General features: G+C 45.3%; 1 protein-coding gene across 1 annotated transcript in view; it reads right to left on the bottom strand.

The window, feature by feature from the left end:
* CASQ2 (calsequestrin 2) overlaps positions 1–9,743 on the bottom strand; it is a 123,437-nt gene that overhangs the window by 44,286 nt on the left and 69,408 nt on the right. The window contains exon 8 of the mRNA XM_004380359.2: positions 6,444–6,498. Within this exon, the coding sequence (XP_004380416.1) occupies positions 6,444–6,498 (55 nt within the window). The remainder of the gene's footprint in view (positions 1–6,443; positions 6,499–9,743) is intronic.

The following is a 9,743-nucleotide window of genomic DNA, read 5'->3' as shown; positions in this document are numbered from 1 at the left end:
TTTTTTTTTTTTTTTTTTTGGTTTATTACTATCAAAGACAGTGAGACACATGCAAAAGAGTCTGTAAAGATTTCCTGTCTTCTTTTCCGTCCTCTACCCCTGACAACAACAACAAATCCATTGCTGTTGAGTTTACTCATAGCAACCCTACAGGACAGAGAACAACAGCCCCATAGGGTTTCCAGGGAGCGGCTGGTAGATTTGAACTGCTGACCTTTTGGTTAGCAGCCAAGCTCTTAACCACTGCACCACCAGGGCTCCTCTCTATCCCTACCAACCTACCAACATTTATTCATTTGAAATGTTTTTCATGACTTACATCATTCATTGATGGGAATGATTTATTTTTTCATAAGGCAGGTATATTCTGAGTGCCCACAATTTATCAGTCCAGGGCTAGATGCTGGGACACAGAAGTGTGTAGGGCAGGTGACTGCCCTCAGGCCTCCTCTTGGAAAGGCCCGGTTGGTCCTCAGGCCAGAGCCCACCCAGTAAGTGTGGAATTCTCAAAAAACAGCATCATAAAATCTGAATCTGGGGCCTTGGAGGAGCCCTCGGGGAAGACAAGGCCAGAAGCTCTCTCTAACACAGTAGAATATCCCAGAAGCCACCTGTAAGATTGAGACAACTGCTTAAAACAAGAGAGTATTGTGTGGGCTCTGTGTCATGTGATGGCACTTGAGATAACTGAACATTCTACCACTCCTTACCACAATCCTCTTTCTCTGCTCTGTTTTCTTCTAGTCCTAGGATCCCAGGATTGGTGAAAAGGCAAATTATATGGTTTTGTGATGGAGACGAACACAAGGTAGTGGTTAGAGAGCCTGGGCTTGGAGCTGGACTGCCTGGGTTAGATCCTAGTTCTACAACTCATTACCCATGAGACCTTGGGAAGTCATTTAACTTCTCCGTACCTTTGTTTCCTCAGCTGTACAATGGGGATGATGATAATAGTAGTACCTACTGCATAGGACTGTTGTGAAGATTAAATATTTTGATATTTGTTAAGTGTTTGGAACAGCATTTAGCACTTCGTAAGTATGGAGTGTTAAATTAGATAAATCGAATTTAAAATTGAAAGCTCAAATAGGCAGTTAGCATTCCTCTTTGAGACAAACAAAACAAAACAAAACCGTTGCTGTGTAGTCTGACTCATAGTGACCCTAGAGGACAGAGTAGAACTCCCCATTGGGTTTCCAAGGAGGCTGGTGGATTTGAACTGCTGATCTTTATGGTTAGCAGCCAAGTTCTTAACCACTGCACCACCAGGGATCATATTTGAGACAATTGGTCTCTAAAAAATTTACAAGAACCTGGGGCAGCTGAAGCTCGGGCAGAACAGGACTTGGAGCTGTTCATCCCAGAGCCCGTCACTAACTCTGTTCCACACGCACAGACAGCAGCCCGGCCGTGCATCTCCAGCTTGTTAGCGCTAATATTCCAGGTGCCCTTGGAGGATAGCCATCCAGTGCGCGCTCATGTAGAAACACCACTTTGCAAACCTTTCATTAAGCCTTATAAAGAAGATGTCAGCTTGCTGCAGGCACATCTGGAGGCGGCAGGGAAGAGAGTTGTTCATTTTCAAACCTGTCAACCGAGCAGTTCCTCCGGTCAACATCCTGGGAGCAGGAGCCGAGAGGACCAGGCAGCACCACCAGGCAACGGCAGGAGCAGAGACCGGGGGACATGGCCTTCCCAGCCAGGCCTACCTGCCAGGCAGCTGGGTTGAGTGCTCACGGCAGAAGAGACGAATGAGTATGGATCCAGGGTAAGGCAGGCCTCTCCGGGAGAGCAGACACTGCCCCCTCCCAGCTTTCTGCACTCAGTAATTACTGGCTCTTGGCTGTGAATGTCAGAACTACTAAGGTCTCAGGTCACTAGAACAGACTTAGATTCCAAGTCTGGGAATATCAGTGGACAGTGGGGAGGAACTTTGACTTTTCTCCATTTAACTGTGCTTGCACACTTCCAGGTGGCTCCACTCTCCTCTCACTTCCCTCTTCCCTCCTCCTGCCTTCCCTGCTCCTCCCTGCCCTTCATTGCAGCAGCACTGCACACGCTCAGAGGCTGCAGCTGGCTGGGCCATCAGAGAGGCCATGTGATATGATGGAGGGTGTCCAGAATGAGCAGTCGGGAAATCTAAGCTTGTGTTTCTGCTGTACCTTTAACCAACCAAGTGATGACTAGTGTACCACTGAATTCTCTCAGTCTTAGTTTTCTGGTCTCATTGGAGATGGAATGGTGGTGAAAGATAGCAGACAGGAGGGAGGGCAGACTGAGAGATCACTGGGATGTAGTCAGGGGTAGTGACTCTGAGCGGTGCATAACTATGCAGCAGGACCTAGCAGGTAAGGGCCTGGGATGGGAACCCAAACAGCCCTCAACTTAATTCCAGCTTCACTGCTTCCAAGCGAGTTAACCTCTCTGAGCCTCAGCTTCCTTAGTTGTAAAACAGGAAAAAAAAAACAAGACCTACCTCATGGGATTGTTATGTCATATAAGCATGCAATAAATGATGATCATATTCATCTTCATCTTAGTCATGATGAATTTAGAGGTCAAGAGAGCCTGCTTGAATTTGAGTCTTGGTTTAGATGTAGTGAGTGATTTGGGTACCTATTTAACCTCTAAGAGTCACTTGTCTTATCTCACATTGGGATAGTAAGTTGTTGTTTGCTGCTGTCTAGGAGGCCTCTACTCAGTGATGACCCCATGCACAACAGAACGAAGCACTGCCTGGTCCTGCGCCATCCCCACGAGTGATTGTGGATTGGACCATTGTGACCCATAGGATTTTCATTGGCTGATTTTCAGAAGTAGATAGCCAGGCCTTTCTTCCTAGTCTGTCTTAGTGCAGAAACTCCACTGAAACCTGTTCGGCATCATAGCAACACAATCTTCCACTGACAGATGGGTGGTGGCTGCCCATGAGGTGCATTGGCTGGGAATTGAATCAGGTCTCCCACATGGAAGGTGACGCATGAGGTTCATTGGCTGGGAATCAAATTAGGCCTCCCACATGGAAGGTGGGGATTCTACCCCTGAATCACCAAGGCCTCATGGGATAATAATAATCACACATATATCAGAGTGGCTTTAGAGACTAAATGAGATAATCTACGTAAAGCTACATAACGTGCAGTTCTCACTAACTGTTCTCTCTCTAAGGGGAGCTATATTATTTTCCTGCATGTAGGTGGGACCTTCTTGCCTTCGTGGCTGTGTAGGAGTATTGGGGTCGGGGCAATAGGCAGTGTATAATGAGTCAGCAAGAGCAAAGGTATAGGAGGAACTGTTGTCTGTGTAGGAATGCAGGAATGCAATTCCTCCTCCCGCAGGCAGCCAGAGGCCCCTCCACCCCAGGTTACCCAACAGTGACCCGGCTGGTAAATGACTGACTAACCACAGAGTCAGGGACTTGCACAGAAAAGCCTTTCCCTTTCCCGGCCCTGCACTGGCAAGGCCCTCCTTCTCTCAGAAAAAGATGCTTCAAGCTCCTACCTCCTCTCACCCCCATCTCAGAACCTTTCTTACAGCTTCTGTGTGACAAGCCCTAGCTTGGGCTCCTGGGAAAAGGTACAGCTTCAGGCCCAGGGATATTTGTGCAGGGAGGAGGTGGAAGCAGTTTCAGGAGCTCGATTCAATACAGCAGCAATCTTGGTCAAACAGGTTCCTGCAACTTCAGGGAAGCTTCTTTGTTCTGTTGTTCCAGAGAGCCAGACAGGCCTCCCCACAACCCTGGAAGGGGGCAGCAGGGGTGGGGAGGAAGTCCCCTGGAGTCTGGCCAGCAGGCAACTGTGATGGCAATTTCATCTCTGTTCACACAACACTAGGGACTGATTCTGTTTGATTACAGCTTGTAAGCCTTAGGCAACTGCCTTCCTTTGCTATTTTTTCCCCCAGTCTAGGGCAGAGGGGTGACCAGAGTTGGTGGGAAGAAGTTGGAATTTCACTAGCATTTTTTGGACAAAGACTAGATATCCTTAAAGGATTTCTCCAACTCTGCAAGTCTATGATGAAGAATCTCGAATATCAATGGACATTCGAAAAAGTGAATTTAAAAAAATGGGAAAAAAGCTCTTAGATAATTGGAAGCACACATTTGGGTTTCATACAATGGAATATTATTCAACCATTAAAAGGACTGAAGTATTGACACATGCTACTACATGGATGAACCTTGAAAACATGCTAAGTGAAGGAAGCCAGACATGAAAGGCCACATATTATATGATTTCATTTATGTGAAATGTCTAGAATATGCAAATCCATAGACACAGAAAGTAGATTAATGGTTGTCAGGGGCAGTGGGAATGGGGCAAGACCACTAATGGTATGGGGATTCTTTTTGGGGTGATAAAATGCTCTGGAATTAGACAGTAGGGATGGCTGTACAACTTTATGAATATAGTAAAACCCACTGAATTGTATACTTTAAAGGGGTGACTTTTATGGTATCAAATTATATCTCAATAAAAAAATTATGTGAGGAAAAAATTTGGGTTTGAGTCTGTAAGGAACTATGGATGCTGCATAATACATTACCAAAAAAATAAAAATAAAAAGGCTGGTCTGATAGTAAAGAGTCTGGCTCAGTCTTGAGCCCATCAATCATCCAACATCTAATAATCTGGCCATCTAATCATCCAACAAGTATTTATTGAGTACCTGCTATATATTAAAGCACTGTGTGAGAACCAGGTACATAGTGACGAACAAGACATTTTGTCTCTATTGATGTCCACTAACTAACCGTGTCCTCTTGGCAGTTTGTTTAACTTTTCTGAGCCTCGATTTCCTCTAGTGGAGGTCATCTCTAGATTCCTCCCTCTCAGCTCGAGTGCCCCAGAGGATGAGGTCCTAGGTGAATACTCTATATAGTTTTGCAGTACTTGGAGCAGTGGTTCCCAAACCTGATGATGAATCAGAATTTGTCCCAGAGCTCTGTGAAATTACAAGCTCCCAGGATTCGCTCCTGAAGGGTCTGATTTAATCAGCCTGCAGTGGCTTTGGCGCTTGTAGGTCTGTGCACCGCCAGATTTTGGAACTAATGCCCCAGGAACCGCGTGGCCCAGAGCCTGGCTGCTAACCCATCCTAAATGAAGTACCATGCCTTCTCTGGTTCATTCTGGATTGTCCCAGGTCTCCCCACACACGTTAGCATCTCTGCTTACATTTTCTCCACAGGGACAATACACATTGGCTGCAAAACGTTTTCCACCTACAAAATTCATTTTTCCCGTGCTTCACTCCCCACTTTGTTAAAAAAGAGTGAAAGGAGAAAAAAAAGTTATCCAAGTTCCAGAAAGAGAACAAAATTACTCATCCATTTATAGAGTCATCTTGCACTTTAGAAATAAGCTGCTTTTTTTGGCTTCATTATTTTGAGGGATATTTTTCTATCCAGTTTCCTGAGCACTGACACTATTTTACAGATCAAAGGATTCTTGTTGTTAGCTGCTTTAGAGCTGGCCTGACTCATGGTGACCCCACGTGTGTCAGAGTAGAACGGTGCACCACAGGGTTTTCAATGGCTGATTTTTCAGAAGTAGATTGCCAGGCCTTTCTTTCCAGGTGCCTGAGTGGACTCAAACCACCAACCTTTCAGTTAGTAGCCTATCACTTAACCGTTTGTAGCACCCCGGGACTCCAGATCAAAGGGTAGGCTTTTCTTTTATTTTTTATTTTAAGATAAGGACTGTGGTTTATTTGGCAAAACCACAAAATTGGCAAATAAACTTTTAATGTGAAAAGAAGTTCACACACACACACACACACACAGGCACACACACACACACACCCTCCCCAGTGTTCAGTGCTTCTTCCTTGTTTGGGCAGCTAAGCAGAAGATTTTGAGATTCTGACATTTTGCTGGTGGCACAGTGGTTAAAGTGCTTGGCTGCTAACCAAGAGATCAGTAGTTCAAATTCACCAGCCACTCCAGGGGAGAAAGATGTGGCAATCTGCTTCCGTAAGGATTTACAGCCTTGGAAACCCTATGGGTCAGTTCTACTCTGTCCTATAGGGTCGCTATGAGCTGAATCGACTCATTGGCAGTGGGTTTGGTTTTGCGTTGGATATTTCCACTCTCCTCTTCCCTTAGAGCCCTGGTAGCATAGTAGTTAAGAGTTTGGCTGCTAGCCAAAAGGTTGGCAGTTCGAATCCACCAGCCGCTCCTTGGAATCCCTATGGGGCAGTTCTTCTCTGTCCTATACGGTCACTGTGAGTCAGGATCCACTCGAAGGCAACCGTTTGGGTTTGTTTTTGGTTCTTAGCCCAATTGAAAGCTGACAAGCTACCTAACAGGCGACCACCAGGGGGTGCCCAATATCCTGCGGTTGCATTGTGAATGGGAAGTGAGGGAAAAGAAAGAGTGAGGGATGACAAAGGTGAGAAGTCAGTTCTTGCTTAAGTTATAAAAGAGCAGATCAGGGATTTCCTACCTGGATCACTCTTCTCTGCAAAGGCCACAATGTGGATCCCATTCAAATCATCTTCCTGTGGAAGAAACGAATCAAAGTTTACACTCTTGGGTGGAGCACTTCAGAGGGACATGACCGAGAGGGTGGAATGGAAATAGGGAAGGGGGAGGTGTGGAAGGGGCAGCGGACACAGAGACACAATGAAACAGAGCTGATGTGGGCACACGCTTAGGAAGGGAATGCTGATAAGCATAACTAGGGGGTGGGGAGGCAGAGAGATGCATGGAGCTTTGATAAGGGATTTGGATAAATGGGTTTGCAAGACAGGAACAACTACACACAAGACATTAGCACTAAATGGATCTCACTCCTGTGCTCTGGAAGGTCCAGGAAAGCAGCAGTAGAAGACAAAATGTGGAAGAACATTGAGTGTGGCTTCTCAGGGGCTCTTAAGGGCAACAAGCACTCTGAATACAGCTCAGTGACTTCAGTTGTCCATTTCTGTTTCAAGAATTTGTTACCAACAAATATAACCAGGGATGTACCAGATTGTGGAACCTTCTGAATGCTGCTGACAGATCCTGAAACTATCCCCAAACAGGCAGCAGATAGGAATCTTTAAGGTAAGTTAGGATGTAAAGCCTGTTTTGTTCATACAGGAATCATATACAAGTATAGTGCGTCTTTGTTAAGACTTCATGAATACTTCTTATTGAATAAACAGAACCTATGGGGCATTATAGGACATTTGTTTTTCAGTGGTAGAATTCTCGCCTTCCATGCAGGAGACGAGGGTTTAATTTCCAGCCAAAGCACAACCACCACCCTTCTGTCATTGGAGGTTTGCAAGTTGCTATGATGCGTAATAGGTTTCAGTGGAGCTTCCGGACTAAGATGGACTAGGAGAAAAGGCCTGGTGATCTACTTCCGAAAATCAGTCAGTGAAAACCCTATGGATCACAACAGTCTGATCTCTAACCCATCGTGGTGATGGTGCAAAACTGGGCAGTGTTTTGTTCCATTGTACATGGGGTCAGCGTGAATCAGGGGCCGATTCTACAGCAGCCAACAACAACAATACGTAGTAAGTAGGGAACACCTTGTGACTGTGATCTCCAGGTTGTTTCCTTGGTGTCCTTTCTGCCACTGGACCTAAAGCTTGCCAAAGTATGGGCCTCGGAAGCATTTCTGTGAGTGTGGGAGCTCCTGAAAGAGCCTAAAATTTGGGCCCAGAGAAGGTTGAGGGTGTGTGACAGGGAAAAGTGGGTACAGCTGTGGGTTCTGGGGGGAGGGGATGGCAAGGCAAAGAAGCTAGAGAGAGTGTTTCAAACCGATGGGGCAAGCCTGGGGCATTTCATGTTCCTACTTTCTGGACAGAGAGACTCATATGCTTTGTGTTTCCTTTGCATTGATTATTTTTGGAGAAGGAGGCGAAAAAGCTTGGAGGGGCTTCTGTCATAAGAAATGCGATCCCCAGGAGACTTGGGAAGCAAGATGTATGAGAAAGAAGCATCGGGGACAAAGCTGAGTGAACACTGATTATGCTTGACCTGGGGAAAGGGATTCATTGGGCACCCTGAATGTCCTATCAGAATCATCCTAGGGAAAAAACTCCAGGCATCTCAACCCTCCCATGATCCCCGTTTTCATTTCAATGGATTTTAATGCTGGTGCAGTCCTATCTAAATGCTAATTTTGTTTTTTCCCTTTGAGTTTGGAAAGGACTAAACCTCCCAAAATTCAAAGAGAGATTAAATAGAAAATATTATTATTGAAAATAAGAGACTAGGCACTGTCTTTGTCAGATTCTCTGGGAAATTGATTTTTACGTGTGTGTGTGTGTGTGTGTGTGTGTGTGTGTGTGTGTGCGTGTGCTGGTTTATTACACAAATCAGACAGCAAACAGAAGGGGAGTCTGAGGTTTCACCATTTTACGTTTGCTATTATCGCCAGACAGAATCTCCTGATCAGTTCTCATTAGGCAGCCCCGCGTCTGTCTCCTGCCATCAGTGGAAAGTGAGCTGTGCTAACTCTGTGAAGCAGGCTTCATTTCTGTGTGCCCTTCCAGAACGCATCTGGAAATTGGTTTCAGAATAAAGAATCCATATTTGTTTTCTAAGAGGCTGTCACTCCCCGGGCCTGAGATAGCCCCAGCATGGAGAGAGAGGTGTAACCAAAGGGAAGAGGCTCTCGCTTTGTGTGTCTGGAAGATTCGGCACACCAACATTTACTGGACACCTGCTAAGAAACAGGCACTTGCTAGGCGCCAGGTATTTTCATGTAATAAACTCAAGCAGCAAGAATCCATGGGCAAGCCTGTGAGTCGAGGTTACACAGTGAGAATGCACGGTGCAGGGGTAAGAGCACAGCTGATGGCCATGACACTGAGCACAGCCCACGGGGAGCTCTCTGAACCCCATGATCTTTGCAGAGCAGATCACCCATTTGGTCTTTACAACATATTGCCTCGGAAATTACCATTATAAATTGCATGATTCTTGCCATCTCAACTAGATGGTAAGCTCTCTGAGGGAAGGGATTAGGCCTTAAAATTACAATGATGATTATAAGTGCCATTCGTAGAATAAGTACTTCGTAAGTACATTATCTCTAAATCTGAAATGAAAGTCTTTTTTCTATTTAATGCTGAAAGAATTGAAGGGACTTACCTAAGGCCACAGAGCTAGTAAGGGACATACAAGTAACTGGGAGTCAAGCCAGTTCTGTCTGGCCCCTAAGCCCACGTTCTTTTTTTCCCACCAACAGCAGCACGCTGCGCCCCATGCACAATTGTCACTCTGCAGGGTTTGCAGAACATGTGGTACACCCAGGTCAGTGGCTCTTACTTAAGCTGAAAGAGGCTGAGAATGGGCCTGTATGTAAAGTGACCAAGCATCAAGCCCCACAAAGAACTGGTGATTTGAGAGTTACTTTCTTGAGTATCTTCTGGACTCCCCAGCACTTTGTACTACTCTCTGTCATAGCGATGAGCATACTAGACTGGTGATGTATGTTTTGAGACTGTTTCATTTACGCAACCCCAAACTTCTAAGAAAGGACAGCAACATTCTTTTTCATAACCTCAGTGCGTAGCACAGTGTAATAGGCTCTTATTAATGCTTATTGACTTAAAAAAAATACGATGATAAAAATCTTACATACTCACTGAAGAAAATTAGAAATACTAGAAATACCAAGAAGAAACTAAACATCTCAATTACCCAGATAAAACAGCTCTTTAATGTTTTGCTCTGTGTCCTTCCAGTCTCTGTTGTATGTTTGCTACTGAAGGAAGAGATACAAAGGAAAGGGATGTGGTTA

Source organism: Trichechus manatus, unplaced genomic scaffold, assembly GCF_000243295.1.
Source record: "Trichechus manatus latirostris isolate Lorelei unplaced genomic scaffold, TriManLat1.0 scaffold00073, whole genome shotgun sequence".
Classification (NCBI taxonomy): domain Eukaryota; kingdom Metazoa; phylum Chordata; class Mammalia; order Sirenia; family Trichechidae; genus Trichechus; species Trichechus manatus.
This window is presented reverse-complemented; position numbering and strand designations above follow the sequence as displayed.